Source organism: Hemicordylus capensis, chromosome 1, assembly GCF_027244095.1.
Source record: "Hemicordylus capensis ecotype Gifberg chromosome 1, rHemCap1.1.pri, whole genome shotgun sequence".
NCBI classification, from domain to species: domain Eukaryota; kingdom Metazoa; phylum Chordata; class Lepidosauria; order Squamata; family Cordylidae; genus Hemicordylus; species Hemicordylus capensis.
The window spans coordinates 227,268,935-227,294,863 of NC_069657.1; the positions used below are offsets into that span (position 1 = coordinate 227,268,935).

Consider the following 25,929-nt stretch of genomic DNA (forward strand, 5'->3'; position numbering starts at 1 on the left):
TGAGTGCTTCTCCCAGGATATCATTGGTGATGTGAGTTGCTGGAAGGGGTTCTGGCATGGAGGGTTCCTCAGTGAGCTCTTCCCCCAGAATGTTGTTGGTGTTACGACGTGCTGGAAGGGGTTCTAGCACAGAGGGTTCCTCAGTGAGCTCTTCCCCCAGGATGTCATTGGTGATGTGAGTTGCTGGAAGGGGTTCTGTCACGGAGGGTTCCTCAATGAGTGCTTCCCCCAGGAAGTTGCTGGAGATGCTAGGTACTGGAAGGGGTTATGGCATGGAGGGTTCCTCAGTGAGCGCTTCCCTCAGGATGTCATTGGTCATGCGAGGTGCTGGAAGAGGTTCTGTCACTTCCCCCAGTATGTCGTTGGTTATACAATGTGCTGGAAGGGGTTCTGGCACGGAGGGTTCCTCAGTGAGCTCTTCCTCCAGGATGTCGTTGGTGATGTGAGGTGCTGGAAGGGGTTCTGGCATGGAGGGTTCCCCAATGAGCTCTTCCTCCAGTATGTCGTTGGTGATACGAGGTGCTGGAAGAGGTTCTTTCAAGGAGGGTTCGTCAGTGAGCGCTTCCCTCAGTTGGTGTTACGAGGTGCTGGAAGGGGTTCTGGCACGGAGGGTTCCTCAGTGATCTCTTCCCCCAGGATGTCATTGGTGATGTGAGTTGCTGGAAGGGGTTCTGGCACGGAGGGTTCCTCAGTGAGCGCTTCCCTCAGGATGTCATTGGTCATGCGAGGTGCTGGAAGAGGTTCTGTCACTTCCCCCAGGATGTCGTTGGTGATACGATGTGCTGGAAGACGTTCTGGCACGGAGGGTTCCTCAGTGAGCTCTTCCTCCAGGATGTCGTTGGTGATGTGAGGTGCTGGAAGGGGTTCTGGCATGGAGGGTTCGTCAGTGAGCGCTTCCCTCAGGATGTCATTCGTCATGCCAGGTGCTGGAAGAGGTTCTGGCATGGAGGGTTCCTCAGTGAGCTCTTCCTCCAGGATGTCGTTGGTGATGTGAGGTGCTGGAAGGGGTTCTGGCATGGAGGGTTCCTCGATGAATGCTTCCCCCAGGATGTCATTGATGATGTGAGTTGGTGGAAGGGGTTTGGGCATTGAGGGTTCCTCAGTGAGCGTTTCCCCCATGATGTTGTTGGAGATTTGAGTTGCTAGAAGTGGTTCTGTCACGGAGGGTTCCTCAGTGAGCGCTTCACCCAGGATGTCATTGGTGATGTGAGTTGCTGGAAGGGTTCTGGCACAGAGAGTTCCTCAATGAGCACTTTGCCCAGGATGTTGTTGGTGGTGCGAGGTGCTGGAAGGGGTTCTGGCATGGAGGGTTCCTCGATGTGTGCTTCCCCCAGGATGTCATTGTTGATGTGAGTTGCTGGAAGGGGTTCTGGCATCGAGGGTTCCTCAATGAGCTCTTCCCCCAGAATGTAATTCGTGATATGAGGTGCTGGAAGGGGTTCTGGCATGGAGGGTTCCTCAGTGAGCGCTTCCCCCAGGATGTCATTGGTGATATGAGTTGCTGGAAGGGGTTCTGGCACGGAGGGTTCCTCGATGTGTGCTTCCCCCAGGATGTCATTGTTGATGTGAGTTCCTGGAAGGGGTTCTGGCATGGAGGATTCCTCAGTGAGCACTTTGCCCAGGATGTTGTTGGTGATACGAGGTGCTGGAAGAGGTTCTGGCAGGGAGGGTTCCTCAATGAGCTCTTCCCCCAAGATGTCATTGGTGATATGAGTTGCTGGAAGGGGTTATGGCACGGAGGGTTCCTCAATGAGCACTTCGCCCAGGATGTTGTTGGTGATATGAGGTGCTGCAACGGGTTCTGGCATGGAGGGTTCCTCAGTGAGCGCTTCGCCCAGGATGTTGTTGGTGATGTGAGGTGCTGGAAGGGGTTCTGGCATGGAGGGTTCCTCAGTGAGCACTTCCCCCAGGATGTCATTGGTCATGCGAGGTGCTGGAAGGGGTTCTGTCACGTAGGGTTCCTCAGTGAGCTCTTTCCCCCAGGATGTCGTTTGTGATACAAGGTGCTGGAAGTGGTTCTGGCATGGAGGGTTCCTCAATGAGCTCTTTCCCCAGGATGTCATTGGTGATGTGAGTTGCTGGAAGGGTTCGGGCATGGAGAGTTCCTCAATGAGCACTTCACCAAGGATGTTGTTGATGATGTGAGTTGCTGGAAGTGGTTCTGGCATGGAGGGTTCCTCAGTGAGCTCTTCCCCCAGAATGTAATTGGTGATATGAGGTGCTGCAAGGGGTTCCGGCAGGGAGGGTTCCTCAGTGAGCGCTTCCCTCAGGATGTCATTGGTCATGAGAGGTGCTGGAAGAGCTTCTGTCACTTCCCCCAGGATGTCGTTGGTGATACGATGTGCTGGAAGGGGTTCTTGCATGGAGGGTTCCTCAATGAGCTCTTTCCCCAGGATGTCATTGGTGATGTGAGTTGCTGTAAGGGGTTCTGGCACGGAGGGTTCCTCAGTGAGCTCTTCCCCCAGGATGTCGTTGGTGATACGATGTGCTGGAAGGGGTTCTGGCACAGAGGGTTCCTCAGTGAGCTCTTCCTCCAGGATGTTGTTGGTGATGTGAGGTGCTGTAAGGGGTTCTTGCATGGAGGGTTCCTCAATGAGCTCTTTCCCCAGGATGTCATTGGTGATGTGAGTTGCTGTAAGGGGTTCTGGCACGGAGGGTTCCTCAGTGAGCTCTTCCCCCAGGATGTCGTTGGTGATACGATGTGCTGGAAGGGGTTCTGGCACAGAGGGTTCCTCAGTGAGCTCTTCCTCCAGGATGTTGTTGGTGATGTGAGGTGCTGTAAGGGGTTCTTGCATGGAGGGTTCCTCAATGAGCTCTTTCCCCAGGATGTCATTGGTGATGTGAGTTGCTGTAAGGGGTTCTGGCACGGAGGGTTACTCAATGTGTGCTTCCCCCATGATCTTGTTGGTGATGTGAGGTGCTGGAAAGGGTTCTGACATGGAGGGTTCCTCGATGAGTGCTTCTCCCAGGATATCATTGGTGATGTGAGTTGCTGGAAGGGGTTCTGGCACGGAGGGTTCCTCAATGAGTACTTCGCCCAGGATGTTGTTGGTGATGTGAGGTACTGGGAGGGGTTCTCTGCATGGAGGGTTCCTCAGTGAGCGCTTCCCCCAGGATATCATTGGTTATGTGAGTTGCTGGAAGGGGTTCTGGCATGGAGGGTTCCTCAGTGAGCGCTTCCCACAGGATGTCATTGGTCATGCGAGGTGCTGGAAGGGGTTCTGTCACATAGGGTTCCTCAGTGAGCTCTTCCCCCCAGGATGTCGTTGGTGATACAAGGTGCTGGAAGTGGTTCTGGCATGGAGGGTTCCTCAATGAGCACTTCACCAAGGATGTTGTTGATGATGTGAGTTGCTGGAAGTGGTTCTGGCATGGAGGGTTCCTCAGTGAGCTCTTCCCCCAGAATGTAATTGGTGATATGAGGTGCTGCAAGGGGTTCTGGCAGGGAGGGTTCCTCAGTGAGCGCTTCCCTCAGGATGTCATTGGTCATGCGAGGTGCTGGAAGAGCTTCTGTCACTTCCCCCAGGATGTCGTTGGTGATACGATGTGCTGGAAGGGGTTCTGGCACAGAGGGTTCCTCAGTGAGCTCTTCCTCCAGGATGTCGTTGGTGATGTGAGGTGCTGGAAGGGGTTCTGGCATGGAGGGTTCCCCAATGAGCTCTTCCTCCAGTATGTCGTTGGTGATACGAGGTGCTGGAAGAGGTTCTTTCAAGGAGGGTTCGTCAGTGAGCGCTTCCCTCAGGATGTCATTCATCATGCCAGGTGCTGGAAGAGGTTCTGGCATGGAGGGTTCCTCAGTGAGCTCTTTCTCCAGGATGTTGTTGGTGATGTGAGCTGCTGGAAGGGGTTCTGGCATGGAGGGTTCCTCGATGAGTGCTTCCCCCAGGACGTCATTGGTGATGTGAGTTGCTGGAAGGGGTTCGGGCATCGAGGGTTCCTCAATGAGCGTTTCCCCCATGATGTTGTTGGTTATTTGAGTTGCTAGAAGTGGTTCTGGCATGGAGGGTTCCTCAATGAGCGCTTCCCCCAGGATGTCATTGGTCATGCGAGGTGCTGGAAGAGGTTCTGTCACTTCTCCCAGGATGTCGTTGGTGATACGAGGTGCTGGAAGGGGTTCTGGCACGGAGGGTTCCTCAGTGAGCTCTTCCTCCAGGATGTTGTTGGTGATGTGAGGTGCTGGAAGGGGTTCTGGCTCGGAGGATTCCTCGATGAGCACTTTGCCCAGGCTGTTGTTGGTGATGCGAGGTGCTGGAAGGGGTTCTGGCATGGAGGGTTACAGAGGGTTCCATGAAGGGGTTCTGGCATGGAGAGCTCTTCCTCCAGGATGTCATTGTTGATGTGAGTTGCTGGAAGGGGTTCTGGCATCGAGGGTTCCTCAATGAGCTCTTCCCCCAGAATGTAATTGGTGATATGAGGTGCTGGAAGGGGTTCTGGCATGGAGGGTTCCTCAATGACCGCTTCCCCCAGGATGTCATTGGTCATGCGAGGTGCTGGAAGAGGTTCTGTCACTTCCCCCAGGATGTCGTTGGTGATACGAGGTGCTGGAAGAGGTTCTGGCACGGAGGGTTCCTCAGTGAGCTCTTCCTCCAGGATGTCATTGGTGATGTGAGGTGCTGGAAGGGGTTCTGGCACGGAGGATACCTCAGTGAGCACTTTGCCCAGGATGTTGTTGGTGATACGAGGTTCTGGAAGAGGTTCTGGCAGGGAGGGTTCCTCAATGAGCTCTTCCCCCAGGATGTCATTGGTGATATGAGTTGCTGGAAGGGGTTCTGTCACGGAGGGTTCCTCAATGAGTACTTCGCCCAGGATGTTGTTGGTGATGTGAGGTGCTGGGAGGGGTTCATGCATGGAGGGTTCCTCAATGAGCTCTTCCCCCAGGATGTCATTGGTGATGTGAGTTGCTGTAAGGGGTTCTGGCACGGAGGGTTCCTCAATGAGTGCTTCCCCCATGATCTTGTTGGTGATGTGAGGTGCTGGAAAGGGTTCTGACATGGAGGGTTCCTCGATGAGTGCTTCTCCCAGGATATCATTGGTGATGTGAGTTGCTGGAAGGGGTTCTGGCATGGAGGGTTCCTCAGTGAGCTCTTCCCCCAGAATGTTGTTGGTGTTACGACGTGCTGGAAGGGGTTCTAGCACAGAGGGTTCCTCAGTGAGCTCTTCCCCCAGGATGTCATTGGTGATGTGAGTTGCTGGAAGGGGTTCTGTCACGGAGGGTTCCTCAATGAGTGCTTCCCCCAGGAAGTTGCTGGAGATGCTAGGTACTGGAAGGGGTTATGGCATGGAGGGTTCCTCAGTGAGCGCTTCCCTCAGGATGTCATTGGTCATGCGAGGTGCTGGAAGAGGTTCTGTCACTTCCCCCAGTATGTCGTTGGTTATACAATGTGCTGGAAGGGGTTCTGGCACGGAGGGTTCCTCAGTGAGCTCTTCCTCCAGGATGTCGTTGGTGATGTGAGGTGCTGGAAGGGGTTCTGGCATGGAGGGTTCCCCAATGAGCTCTTCCTCCAGTATGTCGTTGGTGATACGAGGTGCTGGAAGAGGTTCTTTCAAGGACGGTTCGTCAGTGAGCGCTTCCCTCAGTTGGTGTTACGAGGTGCTGGAAGGGGTTCTGGCACGGAGGGTTCCTCAGTGATCTCTTCCCCCAGGATGTCATTGGTGATGTGAGTTGCTGGAAGGGGTTCTGGCACGGAGGGTTCCTCAATGAGTGCTTCCCCCAGGATGTCGTTGGTGTTACGAGGTGCTGGAAGGGGTTCTGGCACGGAGGGTTCCTCAGTGAGCTCTTCCCCCAGGATGTTGTTGGTGAAGCGAGGTGCTGGAAGTGGTTATGGCATCGAGGTTCCTCAATGAGCTCTTCCCCCAGGATGTCATTGGTCATGCGAGGTGCTGGAAGGGGTTCTGTCACGGAGGTTTCCCCAGTGAGCTCTTCCCCCAGGATGTCGTTGGTGATACAAGTTGCTGGAAGTGGTTCTGGTATGGAGGGTTCCTCAATGAGGATGTCATTGGTGATGTGAGTTGCTGGAAGGGTTTTGGCATGGAGAGTTCCTCAATGAGCACTTCGCCCAGGATGTTGTTGGAGATGCGAGGTGCTGGAAGGGGTTCTGGCATTGAGGGTTCCTCAGTGAGCTCTTCCTCCAGGATGTCATTGGTATTGTGAGTTGCTGGAAGGGGTTCTGGCATCGAGGGTTCCTCATTGAGCGCTTACCCCAGGATGTCATTGGTCATGCGAGGTGCTGGAAGAGGTTCTGTCACTTCCCCCAGGATGTCGTTGGTGATAAGAGGTGCTGGAAGAGGTTCTGGCACGGAGTGTTCCTCAGTGAGCACTTCGCCCAGGATGTTTTTGGTGATGTGAGGTGCTGGAAGGGGTTCTGACATGGAGGGTTCCTCAATGAGTGCTTCCCCCAGGATGTCATTGGTCATGCGAGGTGCTGGAAGAGGTTCTGTCACTTCCCCCAGGATGTCATTGGTGATGTGTTGTGCTGGAAGGGGTTCTGGCATGGAGGGTTCCTCGATGAGTGCTTCCCCCAGGATGTCATTGTTGATGTGAGTTGCTGGAAGGGGTTCTGGCATGGATGGTTCCTCAGTGATATCTTCCTCCAGGATGTCGTTGGTGATACAAGGTGCTGGAAGAGGTTCTGGCATGGAGGTTTCCTCAATGAGCGCTTCCCCCAGGATGTCATTGGTCATGCGCGGTGCTGGAAGAAGTTCTGTCACTTCCCCCAGGATGTCATTGGTGATACGAGGTGCTGGAAGAGGTTCTGGCACGGAGGGTTCCTCAGTGAGCTCTTCCTCCAGGATGTTGTTGGTGATGTGAGGTGCTGTAAGGGGTTCTGGCACGGAGGATTCCTCAGTGAGCACCTCGTCCAGGATGTTGTTGGTGATACGAGGTGCTGGAAGAGGTTCTGGCATGGAGGGTTCCTCAATGAGCTCTTCCCCCAGGATGTCATTGGTGATATGGGTTGCTGGAAGGGGTTCTGGCATGGATGGTTCCTCAGTGATATCTTCCTCCAGGATGTCGTTGGTGATACAAGGTGCTGGAAGAGGTTCTGGCATGGAGGTTTCCTCAATGAGCGCTTCCCCCAGGATGTCATTGGTCATGCGCGGTGCTGGAAGAAGTTCTGTCACTTCCCCCAGGATGTCATTGGTGATACGAGGTGCTGGAAGAGGTTCTGGCACGGAGGGTTCCTCAGTGAGCTCTTCCTCCAGGATGTTGTTGGTGATGTGAGGTGCTGTAAGGGGTTCTGGCACGGAGGATTCCTCAGTGAGCACCTCGTCCAGGATTTTGTTGGTGATACGAGGTGCTGGAAGAGGTTCTGGCATGGAGGGTTCCTCAATGAGCTCTTCCCCCAGGATGTCATTGGTGATATGAGTTGCTGGAAGGGGTTCTGGCATGGAGGGTTCCTCAGTGAGCTCTTCCCCCAGAATGTTGTTGGTGTTACGACGTGCTGGAAGGGGTTCTAGCACAGAGGGTTCCTCAGTGAGCTCTTCCCCCAGGATGTCATTGGTGATATGAGTTGCTGGAAGGGGTTCTGGCATGGAGGGTTCCTCAATGAGCTCTTCCCCCAGGATGTCATTGGTGATGTGAGTTGCTGTAAGGGGTTCTGGCACGGAGGGTTCCTCAATGAGTGCTTCCCCCATGATCTTGTTGGTGATGTGAGGTGCTGGAAAGGGTTCTGACATGGAGGGTTCCTCGATGAGTGCTTCTCCCAGGATATCATTGGTGATGTGAGTTGCTGGAAGGGGTTCTGGCATGGAGGGTTCCTCAGTGAGCTCTTCCCCCAGAATGTTGTTGGTGTTACGACGTGCTGGAAGGGGTTCTAGCACAGAGGGTTCCTCAGTGAGCTCTTCCCCCAGGATGTCATTGGTGATGTGAGTTGCTGGAAGGGGTTCTGTCACGGAGGGTTCCTCAATGAGTGCTTCCCCCAGGAAGTTGCTGGAGATGCTAGGTACTGGAAGGGGTTATGGCATGGAGGGTTCCTCAGTGAGCGCTTCCCTCAGGATGTCATTGGTCATGCGAGGTGCTGGAAGAGGTTCTGTCACTTCCCCCAGTATGTCGTTGGTTATACAATGTGCTGGAAGGGGTTCTGGCACGGAGGGTTCCTCAGTGAGCTCTTCCTCCAGGATGTCGTTGGTGATGTGAGGTGCTGGAAGGGGTTCTGGCATGGAGGGTTCCCCAATGAGCTCTTCCTCCAGTATGTCGTTGGTGATACGAGGTGCTGGAAGAGGTTCTTTCAAGGAGGGTTCGTCAGTGAGCGCTTCCCTCAGTTGGTGTTACGAGGTGCTGGAAGGGGTTCTGGCACGGAGGGTTCCTCAGTGATCTCTTCCCCCAGGATGTCATTGGTGATGTGAGTTGCTGGAAGGGGTTCTGGCACGGAGGGTTCCTCAATGAGTGCTTCCCCCAGGATGTCGTTGGTGTTACGAGGTGCTGGAAGGGGTTCTGGCACGGAGGGTTCCTCAGTGAGCTCTTCCCCCAGGATGTTGTTGGTGAAGCGAGGTGCTGGAAGTGGTTATGGCATCGAGGTTCCTCAATGAGCTCTTCCCCCAGGATGTCATTGGTCATGCGAGGTGCTGGAAGGGGTTCTGTCACGGAGGTTTCCCCAGTGAGCTCTTCCCCCAGGATGTCGTTGGTGATACAAGTTGCTGGAAGTGGTTCTGGTATGGAGGGTTCCTCAATGAGGATGTCATTGGTGATGTGAGTTGCTGGAAGGGTTTTGGCATGGAGAGTTCCTCAATGAGCACTTCGCCCAGGATGTTGTTGGAGATGCGAGGTGCTGGAAGGGGTTCTGGCATTGAGGGTTCCTCAGTGAGCTCTTCCTCCAGGATGTCATTGGTATTGTGAGTTGCTGGAAGGGGTTCTGGCATCGAGGGTTCCTCATTGAGCGCTTACCCCAGGATGTCATTGGTCATGCGAGGTGCTGGAAGAGGTTCTGTCACTTCCCCCAGGATGTCGTTGGTGATAAGAGGTGCTGGAAGAGGTTCTGGCACGGAGTGTTCCTCAGTGAGCACTTCGCCCAGGATGTTTTTGGTGATGTGAGGTGCTGGAAGGGGTTCTGACATGGAGGGTTCCTCAATGAGTGCTTCCCCCAGGATGTCATTGGTCATGCGAGGTGCTGGAAGAGGTTCTGTCACTTCCCCCAGGATGTCATTGGTGATGTGTTGTGCTGGAAGGGGTTCTGGCATGGAGGGTTCCTCGATGAGTGCTTCCCCCAGGATGTCATTGTTGATGTGAGTTGCTGGAAGGGGTTCTGGCATGGATGGTTCCTCAGTGATATCTTCCTCCAGGATGTCGTTGGTGATACAAGTTGCTGGAAGTGGTTCTGGTATGGAGGGTTCCTCAATGAGGATGTCATTGGTGATGTGAGTTGCTGGAAGGGTTTTGGCATGGAGAGTTCCTCAATGAGCACTTCGCCCAGGATGTTGTTGGAGATGCGAGGTGCTGGAAGGGGTTCTGGCATTGAGGGTTCCTCAGTGAGCTCTTCCTCCAGGATGTCATTGGTATTGTGAGTTGCTGGAAGGGGTTCTGGCATCGAGGGTTCCTCATTGAGCGCTTACCCCAGGATGTCATTGGTCATGCGAGGTGCTGGAAGAGGTTCTGTCACTTCCCCCAGGATGTCGTTGGTGATAAGAGGTGCTGGAAGAGGTTCTGGCACGGAGTGTTCCTCAGTGAGCACTTCGCCCAGGATGTTTTTGGTGATGTGAGGTGCTGGAAGGGGTTCTGACATGGAGGGTTCCTCAATGAGTGCTTCCCCCAGGATGTCATTGGTCATGCGAGGTGCTGGAAGAGGTTCTGTCACTTCCCCCAGGATGTCATTGGTGATGTGTTGTGCTGGAAGGGGTTCTGGCATGGAGGGTTCCTCGATGAGTGCTTCCCCCAGGATGTCATTGTTGATGTGAGTTGCTGGAAGGGGTTCTGGCATGGATGGTTCCTCAGTGATATCTTCCTCCAGGATGTCGTTGGTGATACAAGGTGCTGGAAGAGGTTCTGGCATGGAGGTTTCCTCAATGAGCGCTTCCCCCAGGATGTCATTGGTCATGCGAGGTGCTGGAAGAAGTTCTGTCACTTCCCCCAGGATGTCGTCGGTGATACGAGGTGCTGGAAGAGGTTCTGGCATGGAGGGTTCCTCATTGAGCTCTTCCTCCAGGATGTTGTTGGTGATGTGAGGTGCTGTAAGGGGTTCTGGCACGGAGGATTCCTCAGTGAGCACCTCGTCCAGGATGTTGTTGGTGATACGAGGTGCTGGAAGAGGTTCTGGCATGGAGGGTTCCTCAATGAGCTCTTCCCCCAGGATGTCATTGGTGATATGGGTTGCTGGAAGGGGTTCTGGCATGGATGGTTCCTCAGTGATATCTTCCTCCAGGATGTCGTTGGTGATACAAGGTGCTGGAAGAGGTTCTGGCATGGAGGTTTCCTCAATGAGCGCTTCCCCCAGGATGTCATTGGTCATGCGCGGTGCTGGAAGAAGTTCTGTCACTTCCCCCAGGATGTCATTGGTGATACGAGGTGCTGGAAGAGGTTCTGGCACGGAGGGTTCCTCAGTGAGCTCTTCCTCCAGGATGTTGTTGGTGATGTGAGGTGCTGTAAGGGGTTCTGGCACGGAGGATTCCTCAGTGAGCACCTCGTCCAGGATGTTGTTGGTGATACGAGGTGCTGGAAGAGGTTCTGGCATGGAGGGTTCCTCAATGAGCTCTTCCCCCAGGATGTCATTGGTGATATGGGTTGCTGGAAGGGGTTCTGGCATGGATGGTTCCTCAGTGATATCTTCCTCCAGGATGTCGTTGGTGATACAAGGTGCTGGAAGAGGTTCTGGCATGGAGGTTTCCTCAATGAGCTCTTCCCCCAGGATGTCATTGGTCATGCGCGGTGCTGGAAGAAGTTCTGTCACTTCCCCCAGGATGTCATTGGTGATACGAGGTGCTGGAAGAGGTTCTGGCACGGAGGGTTCCTCAGTGAGCTCTTCCTCCAGGATGTTGTTGGTGATGTGAGGTGCTGTAAGGGGTTCTGGCACGGAGGATTCCTCAGTGAGCACCTCGTCCAGGATTTTGTTGGTGATACGAGGTGCTGGAAGAGGTTCTGGCATGGAGGGTTCCTCAATGAGCTCTTCCCCCAGGATGTCATTGGTGATATGAGTTGCTGGAAGGGGTTCTGGCACGGAGGCTTCCTCAATGAGCACTTCGCCCAGGATGTTGTTTTTGATGTGAGGTGCTGGAAGTGCTTCTGGCATGGAGGGTTCCTCAGTGTGCGCTTCCCCCAGGATGTCATTGGTCATGCGCGGTGCTGGAATGGGTTTTGGCATGGAGGGTTCCTCAATGAGCTCTTTCCCCAGAGTGTCCCCCAAAACATTGGGGAGTCCCCCAGAAAATGGTGCAATATGGGTTGGGTTTCTCGGATGACCTGAAAGAGGAAATAAAGCAGGAATCAGGAAATGATCATGGCTTGTAGGCCTGATAGAAGTGGCCTCCCTTTTCTGCCTATTTTTGCCAGCTGGGAAGTAGCCTGGGATTGTGGGTGAGGTGTTCCATCCAAGGAAACAATCAAGGAATGAAGCGGAGTACATTGCGTAGCACTGACTGGCAAGACAGCCCTCACCAAGTACACTTCAGAAGGGAGTGCAATGGCCAGGCTCTGCTGTACATACAAGTGCAGCTGCCTTCTACCAAGTCATACTCTTGGCTCTCTTTGCCCTACTCTGGCTGGCAGCCACTCTTTGGCAGAGGCCTTTTCCTAGATAGCTAAGATCCTTTAAGAGAAGATGATGAAGTCTAAACAGGAGACCTTGTGCATGCAAAGCAATTGTTCCACTACTGGGCTATGGGCTCTCCCTTCTGTGTGAGGAAAGAAGCTTCTCCTTTGAGCAGAATGGGAGCTGATGGTTGACATGGACTATCTCTGGTTCACGAACCAACCCCCAGTTACAGCCTCTTGGCCTAGTGGGGTGGGGGATCTTGAAAATCTACCTGGATGCCATAAGCAGGAAGCATAGCTGTGATCTCAGGGATGCGGGGCTGGCTCCTAGAGGTAGAAAACTGTGGTTGGAGAAAGAAAGAGTCTCTTTGGACCAAGTTCAGAGCATATTGGCCAGGAAATGTTGCCCTTGTTTTCAGGTGATCCTCCAATTCCATCTTGACCCATGTAATTGTCAAAAAATGAGATACTTTGGAAATAATTAGCTTCCTCTTCTTGAAGGCAGGGAGAAAAAGACCCAGAGGATGTTTTGGGGCTGGGTGTGAGCAAAGGGTTCTCGCAGGACTTTTTCAAAAGTGCACAACCTCTAAAGGAGAATGACCAAACCTATCTGCCTGCTGCCACAGCCCTTTCCCCATCTCCTCCTCAAATGGAGGATAGCTAGATGTGACTCACAGAGCCCCCCCCCAGTCTCCTCTAACACTTTCGGCTGCATCAACAGCAAAGGATAGAGGTGGCTGAACCTGCCCTCCTGCTATCCAACCATCAGATGGATGTCTGCCCATCTCTCTCCATTGTCTAAGAGAAACAGTTCTCCAAGGAGGCTTTCCTTGGGGGGTCGGGGAGCCCTGAGGAGAAGCAGGCACTCTCATCATCCACTTACCTGTCAGTGCCCCCTCTTCATCTTCATCCCTGCAGAGATAAGGAGAAATATTCTTAGTAGCAAATCACAGGAAACAGAGGGTCTCCTCCCCCAGTAATACTAGGGGTATTACTAGTATTACTAGGGGTATTACCAGTATTACTAGGGGTATTACCAGTATTACTAGGGGTATTACTAGTATGTGCCCTCCCTCTAATTTTAATTCACATGCAGCCAAGTATGTCCTCTCCCCTAATCCTTCTAGCTGGCCCTGCTAATTTTGGACGATTCCATAGTTGGGAGCAGTGAATGCAATTGCCGTTGAATGTCACTCACTGCATTTTGCTCAGAGTATTTTTCATTGAGGATTGACTGGTTGTGGCACGGCGGGGGGTGGGCCTGCTCTCGTAGTTCACAGTCATGATGCCAGCTTTCCCACCCCTCTCCAGTGTAGTTTCCCCACTTTTTAAAAAGTCCCCCCCCAAAGGGACACATACATGCTGTTTTGTGTTTTAAATAGGAGGGAGGCAGCCTGCCAAAGGTATCAAGGGGGACAGTTGATGAAATTGGCATTTGATTCAGCAGCCAATTACTGGCATTCTGAACATGGAAAGGAGATGAGCTCACCTTGATGAGGCAATATATGCCACACCTCGGTTTGGGCTATGTCTGAACACCTCCCCCTCATCACTCCCCCCCCCCATCCCTTCAGCTGGCCACACCAGAGCCAAAAGCATTAAGAGGAGTCAAGGGTAGAGAAGAGAGCAACTCACTTTGGTTCTGCCTCTGGGTGAGACCTATGAGAACATGAAAGAAGAAAAGGTTAGGCATGTTCTTGGAAATAACATGGGGGTGCTGGGGGTGGGGCAGCATTTACAACTGGTGGGCAGGATTTCCCCACAACCCCCCAAGTGGGCCCACAGGAGCCAGCCAGTAGCTCCTGAGTGATACAGCTTCACCGGTCGAGGACCTCCAAGCTTAAGAAACACAGTGGAAATCAGCCAAGCAGGTGACCTTCGAGGGCCGCCTGCATTTCAAGGAGAAGCTGTGTGGTGTGAATAGTGGTGGTGAACTTGTGACCACTGAAGTTCCCACAGGGAGCACAAACACGTGTGAACACAGCAGGCTGGGCTTCAGTTCTCTGCCCAGACAGGCTAAAACAACGGAAGGGCATCTTTAAAAACCAAGTCCACACCGCCATTAGATTTTGCTTCACCCACCATGCCAGAGACTTACCTGCAGGCCACACATGACCAACAGCCACCCAGCTTGACAACTAAGCTGATAAGCTGCTAATAAACTGACAGCCGAAGACAGCCAATTTGTCGAAGATGCTTCAGCTAATCTAAAACACTGCCAAGTGAGCCTGCTGCAGAATCTTCGCAGGTTTCCAAGGGGAACCATGAGGGCAGAATTCTGTGGCTGACTGTGAAGTCACAAGTTACTGGTACTGGTCATGCTGGCTCTGGTTTGAATCCAAACACTGTCTTGGGGGTGCAGCTCAAAGTGTCAGAGCACCAGGGGCGAGTCATCCCAGTCCTGCCCTCCCTGCTCCCCACATGTCACTTTCTATTCATTTGACTTTCCCCTTCTGTTAACAAATTCTGAAGGAAGGGGATGCTTGTGGATAGGGGTGGGCTGCAGCTGCTGCTTGTACAGTTAGACACAAAGTTTATAATAAGCCTTGCATGAGTCCTCTGTAACATGTAAGAGGGCAAAGGCAACAGCCACATCCATTGCATGTTCCCAGCTAATTTCCCACCTAATCACTTAGATTAGATTTCCACCTAATCACTTGCTGAAGTCCTTTAGCTAGGAAATTCCTCTAAATCACATTCAGCACTGAGGCCCGTCTCTGTTCAGAACACACAAAAAGAAAGCCAATTAACTTGTGGAACTCACCACCTCTAGATGCGGTGATGACCACTGGCTTAGATGGGCTTGAAAGGGGGTTAGAAACATTCACGGAGGAGGAGAGATCCCTCTGTGGCTATTAGTCATGATAGCTATAGAGAACCTCCAGGTGCACAGGCAGAATCCGAGATTCTGGGGACATGCAGTGGGTGCGGCTGTTGCCTTTGCATTCTTACATGTTACACAGGAAGCATGCAGGTTTATTATAAACTTTGTGTCCAACTGCACAAGCAGCGGCTGCAGCCCACCCCTACCCACAAGCATCCCCTTCCTTCAGAATTTGCTTACAGAAGGAAAAAGGCAAATGAATCGAAAGTGACCGAGAGGGAGGGAGGGGAAATAAGAAGGACAAATAAAGAGGGGAAGCACAAAAAATGAAGATGGCCCACAAAGAATGAGAGGGCGCAACAGAAGGCTGTAATGTACTTTTTGTATAAGGTTATGACAATGGAAAGCAAACAATTATCCCCGCCCCCTCTGTTTCTTCTTAGGAAACAACCCACATCCTTATTAAACTCAATAGGCCCAAGTGTACAAAATCTTAGTTTCTGCTGCATATAGTTTGATGTACTGCACATTAAAATGAACATTGGACAAAGGGACCTCCTCTCTGTCCTCTCAAAAGACCCACCATGGTAGCTCATGGCCCCACAGGGGATGGATGAATCCCGCTAAAGATGCTACTCTTACATTTTTAGGCATTCTAGCGATTGCCTCCTTACAGCTATTATTTCTGCCACTATAGTTAAACCATATGTTGTTGTTGGAAGTGCTTTTGCTTAATGTTTTGTTGACATTCTGTCAGCTGGTATGTATCCCTCACTTCCTGCCCCTCTGGCTGCTGCCACCACCAACAGCACTGCAATTACTCTCCAGTATATTATTTTATCAGGAAGCAAAAAGGTGTCACATAGAAATATGGAAGCACTCAGTAGCTGTTGAAAGTCACTTTGCTCAGAGTGTTTTTTGCTCAGAATGTTTTTCCTTGAGGATTGACTGGTTGGTAGGGTGGAGGGGGGCAGAGGCGCTCTTACCCCCGGACATTGGGGCCCTGGTCCATGGCCTCCAGGGGCAGACTCCAAATGGTCGGGGGGGGGCCCTCCTGCAACCACCTGTGCCCGCCTCGCCACACCGTACGTCTGGTGTGTTTGTTTTGTATAATTTAAGCAAGGAGTGGCAGCTGGGGAGTGAGCTTAGCAAGACTTGCCTACCTGCTCCCCCAGTGTTGTCCGAAGTGACCGCTGGGCTTGTCTATTCAGCCCAGTGGCTCTTGATAACTGCGAGGCGCTCCAGCACGTGGCATCATGGGCTTGTTCTATTTTAACTGCACCGGTGCGCTGTAGCACCTCACAGTAAACAAGAACCTCTGGACCGAATGGACAGGCCGAGTGGTCACTCTGGTCACCACCACCGGGGGTGGTGGGGTGGGATGCAGCTCATCCCCCGGCCCACCCCTCAGCCACACACATGCCATGGTGGCTTGAATTACGCAAAAACAAAAAAACAAAAAACAGAGGCGTGGCGGGCGCAGGGTGGCTGCTGGAGGCACCCCAATTGCCCAGGTGCATCCCTGGCACGGGGAAGGGCAGACCTGCTCTCATAGTTTACAGTCATGAGGCCAACTTTCCCACCCCTCTCCACAGAAGTGTTTCAACTTTTTAAAGAGTCCCCCCCCACCAAAAAATAAATAAAAATAAAGGACATGTTTCAGGTGAAAGAATGGCAACAAAAAGAAGGACCTAGGTGAGTCCAATAGAAACTCTATATTGCACCACAAGAACCCACCCACACAAAACCTTTGCTGTATGCAATATTAAATAAATCTGTAAAAAGACATTAAAGGGACACATTCAACTGCAACCTAATATTGTAAGGATTTTTCTCAAAACATACCAAAGGATGAAAGTTGCTGGATATTTAATATATACTGTTTTAGAATTACCTACATACTGTATATACTCAAATCAATACATAAATCCTTAAAATCATCAAAATTCACATATACATACACATTAAAATAACCAATAATACCCATTATGTTAATATTTCATGTGGGCTAATCCATAATATCTAAAAGCACCCAACTAGTCTTTCAATAATCCCTTCGTTTTATAGCTTCATGAGTTCCAAACTTCCAAAAGGTGCACGAATGCAAAGAAGGGGTCACAAAACTCTATATGGACTTCTTGTACCACACGTGCTGATGTTTTAAAATCCACATCCATAAGTAGCTTCCTCTGTCTCAAAAAGGTGATAAAACCAGCTCCACATTCTACAATGCATGTGTAAGCACCCCTTTCTATACTGAGCTGAAAATGCCATCAGATAAATTCTGGTTTTATTTATATCTGTAGCCCTATTCAGATGTTAGATTATGTTCAGATGTTACAGATGCTACACATGTACACATTTTTCTGTGAATGCTTGTACATGGATTCATTTAAAAGGTGGACCTGAGTACAGGCCCCTCAAACACAGACTACAGATATGAAGTGCACCGTTATTTGTGCATTGAACGTAACTTGTGAATAGGGCTTATTTGTACACATAATATGCTTTCAAGGACACTGATTCCAAGTATGCTTACATGGCAGTCCAAGGAGCACACTTCAATTTCCTTAAAAGGAAACAGCACTAGCATTTTTTGCTGTTTTTGTAATCTCTTTTATTGACTGACCAATCAATCAAACTATATCAGGGGCTATCAATGGCCAGTTATGGAGAAGACGGCATGATTCTGTCGTGAATACAATGTAGCAACACATGTATTTTGCCATAGGAATGTTTACAAAATATATAATGCATAAAGGTGGCATAAAGACACTGGTTGATACCAATGCTGACAAGGCACATGTGAATCCATGTCAGCATCCAGACTGCTGCTGCTCCATTGCACGCGTGGGAGACTGTCCAATGACAGTCAAAATGAACATTTTGACTTCCCCTTCCCTCTGAAGCCCACTGTGTGTCCCAAAAAGATGTCCCTGAGGGTTTAACAGCCCTTTGGAACATATTTTTCTGATGCACAAGGGGCTTCATAAGGTAGGGGTGATTGTCAAATACTGCTGCTTCCCCCATGCACAAAATGACACAGTGGTACTCTGGATCTTCAGATTTCAACAAATATTTATATACCATTTTTTAACAAAAGTGTTCAAAGTGGTTTACATAGAGTAATAACAAACAAACAAACAAACAAACAAGATGGATCCCTGTATCTAAAAAGAAATATAAGATAGACACCAGCAACAGTCACTGGAGGGATACTGTGCTGTGGGTCGTTAGGGCTAGTTGCTCTCCCCCTGCTAAATAAAGAGAATCACCATGTTTAAAAAGTGCCTCTTTGCCTAGTTAGCAGGGGTTAACTAGGCAAAGAGTTAATCCTGGCACTCCTGCATGAGCACAGTGCTAGTCAGGATGTCAGCCCCTGTTAAGAAACTTATCAACTCTGTGTGTGTGTGTGTGTGTGTGTGTGTGTGTGTGTGTGTGTGTGTGTATAAAAATCCAAAAACCTTCAACCTGAATACATTATTTTAAGCAAATGCACAGGAGAAATATGCAGGAGAAAGCCCACTGGCTAAGGAGAAAGCCCACCAGCTGCGGCTTTCTCCAATCTGACCCTTGTGATCTTTTGCAAGAAGTAACTGTCCTCACATTCCTTGAAAAGCTTGAAATATGCCCGAGGAAAGAAGAGGAGGCTGCTGGCAACCTGGGTGCTGTTGGGAATTCTCTCTGGTAAGAGAATCCCTTTTTCATTATAGCAGAGTGCACAGAGGCACAACACAGCAGAATTTGGTTAGGCATGCGTGTATGCTGAGAGTAAAGTAACTTGGAGCCAGTTCATAGTTACAAATCAAAATATATGGCATTTATTAAAGAACTCCATTCTAGATAGGAAAGTGAGGAGTTAGGATCTCTAATCTAGCTAGCTAGCTGGATGCAGATGGATTCTGCATCTCTGCACACATGGTGCAGGGGAGAGGAGCTTGCATGTTGCAAGGCAGAAGGAACAGGAAGAGAAGGGAAGGAGGAAGTGCAAAACAGGAAGGAAGGAAGTTAGTCCCTAAGAGGAGCAATCTACATTCCAAAGGGACAGTGTCAGAGCAGTAGAGAAGGGATGATCAATGTCTTGACCCTCTAGCCCTTTGACTCACTAGTCTGCCCTCCTATGTCACTGAGACAAGAGACAGTGCAAAGTCCTTCACTTCCAACAGGTGCCACAGGTAAGCATGATGATCACCAGTCATCATGTTTATGGCACTGTCCCCCTCCAAACAGTGCTGTAAGCATGGTTGTTGCGTGCAGGGAGGATGAGTGACAGCAGTAGTGGTGTGCACAGTACCACTGCAGCGCGGTCTGGCACTGAGGGGGGGTCTACCTTTAAGGGCGGGGGGTAGAACTTACCCCTCCCGCCGCTCTTCCCCCTCCGGCACTGCATTTTAGATTGAAGTTTTTGGGGCGGCAGCGTTCCTCCCTGCTGCCCTGCCCCCGTCATTGCCTGGAAATTGCAGAAATACAAGCACGCATGCGCCTGTCACTGCCATGCGCGCACGCGCCGCATATGTCATACGCAGCGTGCGTGCGACGTATGCAGTGCGCGCATGGCGGTGACAGGCGCACCCCGCGACGGGCGCATGCGTGCTTGTATTTCTGCGACTTCCGGGCAACGACGGGGGCAGGGGCGGCAGGGAGGAATGCTGCCGCCCCCCAAACTTCAATCTAAAATGCAGCGCCGGAGGGGGAAGAGCGGGGGGGGGAGTTCTGCCCCCCCACCTTTAAAGGTAAACCTCCCCTCAGTGCTGGACTGCCGGACCGGTCCGGTTCCGAACCGGTTCCGAGGCCTCCAACATGGCCTCCGAACCGGTCCGTGCACATCCCTGGACAGCAGGAGGCAGAACATCCTCCCTGCTTCCCCACTCATGAGCAGTGCTCAGTTATGATTCATAAAGTCTGAAGAGGGCTAGTGACATCTGCTTTTGTTGGAGTTGCAGCTCCAGTTGCATCGTCTGTTTGCACCTTTTGTGCTAGTTCCCACTAGCAACATTAGGAATACAGATAGTAAGCAGGGGTCTCACTCTTTGTCTCCCGCCCCCATTTCTGGTATCTCTTTGCTCTGCCTTCTGATTGGTACACCCAATTGGTATTGGTATTAACCCCCCCCCCCACGCCTGTGTGTCAGGTGGAATCAGAAAGGGAAAGGAGGAGGAGAAAATGGAGTTGTTGCTGAATAAACTCTTAGTTAAATCTATACAAGATAACTTTGTGTTTGTGGGGGAAGCAGCTATAACAGTTGCCAATGAGATTTTGAACCAGCTAAGAGTGTGAGCCTGCAAAGCTTGTGAATGTTCCTGCAACTTCGTTTCATTGCATTACTGGGCCTGCACGGCTTTCTGCTGTTACTGCTGCTGATTGTTTCTCTAGCTTCCTGCCCTGCACAATCCCTGAAGGTACTTTCCCCTTATCAATCCTAGACTCCGTTGTTCCCTGGATGCCCACCACAGCATGCAGAGGCGTATCTAGGGACAATAGTGCCTAGGGCAAGCACTGAAATTGTGCCCCCTGTCCAAACATCTGACACCCAGCTTTCAGATAACTTTACCATAATATCGGCTGGAAAAAAAAAGTCAAACTAATAAATCTTTTAATATTTCAAAAACTATTTAGCAGTGGATGTAGCCAGACCAAAAAATGCTGGAAAACTACAAATTTCAGTATGATGGGGCTCATGAAATACCCAAATACTATGTGGAGGTGTACTTGGGAAACTAAATAGAAGTGCCTGTCTAATTCTCTACTATGCACTATAGCATCACTATTACATAAGTTTTAAAAATAAATGGAAAATTTGACTTTTCCCAGATACTCTGAAAATAATTAAAGGATATGCAGAGTAAACTTGCTTGGAATATATTGTAGTATTTCAGACAGTTAAAATGAGAGAAAGAGAGCAAGAAACTCCCAGAGGGCCTTAATACTAAGGATTTCACACTGATTCAAAGATAAACTCTCCATTAATAGCCATATTATTAAGACATCACATTTAACTCACTTATCACAAGAAGCAAAGTAAGAGCAAATAAATACAATCCTAACTCATAAGCTTCAGCTCAGTATTCACAAGCCCTGATTCTCTGTACATAGTGTCAATCTGAATATGTGTACAGTGACATATATTAATTTTTTTTAAAAAAAATTACCTGTAGCCCCTTTGGGGGGCTTCCTAAAGGCCATGGGGGGGTCTGCAAAGGTTCCCCCTCCCCCCTCTGGCCTCTAGGGCCTCTCAGGGACCATTTGAGCATGTGTGGTGGCCATTTTTAAATATATATATATTAAATGGCTGCTGAAAACAAAATGGCCACCACGGATGCTCAAATGGCCTCTGCAAGGCCTGGCATGGCCTAGGGCCTCACAGAGGCCATTTGAGCATGCACGGTGGCCATTTTGTTTTTGGTGGCCATTTTTAAAAAAATAAAAATAAAAATGGCGCCCCTTCAAGTGGCGCCCGGGGCATGTGCCCTGCCTGCCCCACCCTAGAATACCTGTTGGCCTGCAGAGGGTCCCAGGTTTAATCTCTGGTATCTCCAGTCAGGGCTAGGAAAGACCTGTCTGAAACCCTGGAGAACGGCTACCAGTCACTATAGACAACACTGCTAGATGGACCAGTGGTCTAACTCGGTATAAGGTAGCTTTGTACATGCTCTGCTTTTGGGGGATGGGGGGCATAGCATCTGCTTTGAATGCAGAAGGTCCCAGCATCGACAGGAGGCTTTACAGACAGGGCTTCTACCCCGAATCTCTTTCAGAAAAGTGTGTGTGTTCACACACCAGCCAACTTACCCCGAAATCCCTTCAAGATCCTTGGACCCACTCCACACTTTGTCTTGCAGGCTTTGTCTTGCAAATTCTAGCTTATCTCGGAGTATTTCTGGGTTTTTAAAATGCTGGTTTTAAGCTACTTTTTCTGAAAACACCGGAGCAAGTTGGGAGAGGCACTGATGTAGAATCTTTAGCATGATAAGAAGGATACTCTCTTTACAAATGCAGATTTAGATCTTCAGTACTCTCTCTTCTCTCCCCCACCCCCACCCCCATTGGCTAGAAGGAAAACATGTGAACTTGCATCAAAATAAAACCCGAGAGCAGAGGGGAGGGGCTGCTTCCCTCAATGCCGTGAGTGTGATTTGAAGTAGCTTCACTCAACATTTACACCGCAGCATGAAGCCATGTGCGAATAACTCCCGGGTAGGGCTGGAAAACACTCTTGCCTGAAACCAGTGAGTAGAGCTGGGGTGGAACTAGTCTAGAATAGGGAAATGTTTTTTTAAAGATTGTACAGCCTTTGTATTTCTACAATTACATAACTGCATTATTTGCAGGTCACATTGACTGTTTTATTAATATAACTAGCTGATCTGGCACAGGCAGAGCATCTGCACCCCTAGTGCTCCTTATCTCTCCTCCTTCCCGCTTCAGCCCCTGTCCATTCTCCCTCTCCCAGTCTGCTTTCCCTCACTGGCCGGCTTGGCCAGTGCTTTCCTCTGGCCGGCACTCTCCCTCACCGCCCACCAGCAGCGTTTTCCCTTGCTGGCCAGCCTGGCCAGTGCTTTCTAGTTCTTCCTGCTGCTGTTTTCTCCCCTGCCCGCCCTCCCCATCACCACTACCATTTTCTCCTGCCCAACCCCACCTTCTCTGGCTGCCTTCACTGGCCGCCTTTTCCTCGCGCCCACCGGTGCCATCGTTTGCCTGCCACTGCTGCTGTCTCCCTGGCCCACTGGCCAGATGGTGGCAGTGGCCACCATTTTCTTCCACCTGTCCCCGTCGCTATCTGGCAGCTCTCTGAACTCTCACGAGAGCTGCCACACATGGGATTAACCATGGGTATGCCTTAATGAATTATATGTAAAGAAGATAGTTTATATAAATTTTATACTTCTACAGTTTTATAGCTTCATATCCTAGTATTTGCTGTTCGTAGCCACATTACCAATGCCTTTTATGCCTCCACTGCCTCTGTAACATGTTTTTAAAGCTCTCTCAGCCTTTATATTTCTACAGTGCTATAGTTGTACTATTTACAGGGTTGCTGCTATGCCTCTCATGCATCTTACCATATTTTTAAATGGGCTTATGCCTTGTGCTGGTCTAGGACTATAATAAAGATTGATCTGAATAGGGAAACTGGCTAAACTAGCAGTGGGGAAGGAAGCATTCCTTTCCATACCAGATTCTAGGATCAAACAATCCAGAAAATGTTTAAATTACCCTGCAAAATACTTCACTCTATCATAAGTTTGCAACTAGGAGCTCAGACTAATTATAAAATAAATAAAAAATACACACAGACTTATTGATGAGTGGGAGTAGAACATTTTCACAGACATTATTATGGTAATTACAAGCGACTTGCAATGCCATTCCCCCTCTTAACCTTTCATAGGTATGGGTCAGAAATGAAATAGGAGTTCATGGCCCTGCTTCTTAGAGCAAGGCTTTAGTTGGATTAGATTGCTTTCTTCTTTCCTGCTTTTTCAGGGTAAGTTTTCAAATGCCTGCTTCTGTCATTTCTCAATGGTTATGCATTCAATTTGGGAAGCTGGAAGTGCTTGTCACATAGTTATTCTATGCCACATTTCAGGAGGGTTGGATGAATGGTTTTGATTTTAAAACCAAAATAATTATTAACACAGACTGCCTCCTCTGCTTTCAGTCAGCCAGGCAGTTGCCTTTTTTTTTTTTTTTTTTTGGAGGGACAACAATCTGGCATAGAATTATCAAGTCACACTTTTAGCATGCACTGTAATGAGTGTTAACTGGCAAAGAGGCACCTTTTAACGTGGTGATTCTCTTTTAGCAGGGGGAGAGTAACTGGCCTTATCCAACCCCAGCACAGTACCTCCAGTGACTGTTGCTGGTGTCTGTCTTATGTTTCTTTTTAGATTGTGAGCCCTTTGGGGACAGGGATCCATCTTTATTTATTATTTCTCTGTGTAAACCACCCTGAGCCAATTTTGGAAGGGCGGTATAGAAATCGAATGAATGAATGAATGCCCCTAGTCTGTTATAATGGGGATTTCAAAGCCTACCAACTTTGGAAATACAGAATAATCCCCCCCCCCCCAAAAGTACACATGCTGTTGTTGACATGAATGTGAAGTCGTTTAAAGGAACAAGAAAAAAATAAAGGTATGTAAGTTTAAAAATGGGTTGACAACATGAAAATCCATTTTTGGGGATCATTTTTCAAACTTCTGTACATCACAAATCTTTTATTTTCACAACAAATTATCACTGTGTCAGGGGAGGTGCTAGCACTTGTCACCTAGTTGCCTCATGCTAAGTTTCAGACAGATTGGAGGAACAGCTTTGATCTTATGACCAATAGAATGTTAAGTGTAACGTGGCAGAACACTTATACTTGGCACATTAGCTATACAGGCATTTCTGCATCTGTATAATATACTTGTCTACTGAGGATTTCACTTCATGCATCGTATGAAGTGGACTCTAGTCCATTCAAACTTATGCTTCAATATATTTGTTAATCTTTATGGTGCCACAAGACTGTTTGCTGCAGCAGACTAGCACACTGTGCCTCTGAAAATGTGTGCTCTATTTATCTTTTGAATTCTATTGATCTGAAGGCACACTTAAACCTCTGGTCTGAAAACATATCCTTTACTATATGTTAACTGTTCTGTGAATCCTTTTGCTACTATATTTTCAGAAATATTAAACTATTGTTTCAGCAATGGAAACAGCTTCCTTAAGACAATCTGCTGAAGCCTCATGTAGTCTTGTATTCAATTTGTTACAATCAATGTGTACAATATTTGTAATATTGGAATTTTAATATGAAGGGAAACATGGTGTGAGAGAGGAAAATCTGGCAACACTCTTAAAAAGAAATCCAGTGGTTCTGAAAAACCTGATAAATTTTCCTCCATGTTCTATGGAGATTTCTCAGTGGGCTTCCTTGCCTTAAGTAAGATATCTTAAAGCGTGGTTTGATGGTTAAATACGGGTTTGAAGACTCTCACTTGATTTTACAGAATCGGGAATAGTCTTAACAAAACTGCAATGTGATCACCTCTGAGGTGACCAAACTCTGTAGGAAACAGGTAAGTGGCTACACTTGGAGATGAGCTTTGTTTCGATTGTAGACAATGCAAACATAGCAACTGTGTTATCTAGGCTTGACAGATTGATTCAAGCAGCACGTTAGCAACCTGCAGGGCTGGGCTTAGTGAACTTGTAGAAGGAAAGGCAGCAACCATTGAGGAAATACTGCTATTGCTCAAGCAGACCAATATCTTAGTAACCATATATTGAGTGCACAGCACAGAAGGCACAGTGAAGAAGTCTGGGCATGAAAGGATTGTTTCCCCTCATAATTTCAGTCTGACTCCGTCACCATGGGGAGACTTTATGGAAAACATGGACAAAGATTCTAAAGGAAGAAAGAGGCAACACATTACAAATAACTTGACTCTTAATCAGCCTGTTGCCTTGGTATTTTTTCACAATGACAGACTCTGCTGTGGCTGATCACGTGACCCGGCTGAAACTCAAACTCCTTGAGAAGGTAAGATTATTTTGTTCGTCAACTTCCTTCACTGTTGGTTTTGCACAGTAGCATTAAATTGGTAGTAGGGAAAGCAATATCTCAGAAAGATATATGAAGTGGGACTGGGGCTTTACAATAGCTGTAAGGGCATGGTGTGTATCTGCCAGTAAGGCTGGGTTCTATTCATGTGTGTAAAGGTGTGGGTGCATGAAGCCTCATTTCTAAAGCAGCACAATATAAGACTGTATAAAGTCTTCATAGCTTATATGGTACAGAAGTTAAGATTAGTATCTTAACTTGTAATTTCCATGCTTTTTAGAGCATGAGTGAAAATTGAAAGCATCTTGACTCTCAATTTAAACCAAAGATTTTTGGATGACGGGTGGGGGGGGAAATATATATATATATATATATATATATATATATATATATATATATACACACACACACACACACGCACACACACACGCACATACATTCAGCCAGTAACCTCCAGGCTTGACTACTGCAATGCACTCTACCTTGGGTTGCCTTTGTACATAGTCTGGAAGAAGCCAAATTCTCAACGAGGCAGATCTGGCCACAGTTACCCGTGCCTTGTGCACGTCGCAGCCAGTGGTGGATTAACGGAGAGGCAAAGTAGGCACTGGTCTATGGCGGCAAAATTTGAGGAGCAGCGGGATGAGGGCAATGAAAGAGAACTTCTTCCAGCCGCCTTCCTCCGCACACATGTGGAGGAAGGCCCAACTCGTAAAAATGTGGCTCTTCACCCAGGCTTCTGTGAGAGAACTGTTTTTTGCCATTGCTGCTCTGTGTTACTGTTCTATATAGATTTTTAAACTTTTAAAAGAGAGATGTAGTGCTGTATTTTTATACTTCAATTTAATATTTGTACTTTTAATGGAGCACTTT

The 25,929-nt window shown here is 49.1% G+C and overlaps 1 protein-coding gene across 1 annotated transcript in view; it reads left to right on the plus strand.

Moving 5' to 3' along the window:
* C1H21orf58 (chromosome 1 C21orf58 homolog) overlaps nucleotides 1–25,929 on the plus strand; it is a 73,933-nt gene that overhangs the window by 18,688 nt on the left and 29,316 nt on the right. Inside the window, exon 3 of the mRNA XM_053267026.1 lies at nucleotides 24,983–25,035. Within this exon, the coding sequence (XP_053123001.1) occupies nucleotides 24,983–25,035 (53 nt within the window). The remainder of the gene's footprint in view (nucleotides 1–24,982; nucleotides 25,036–25,929) is intronic.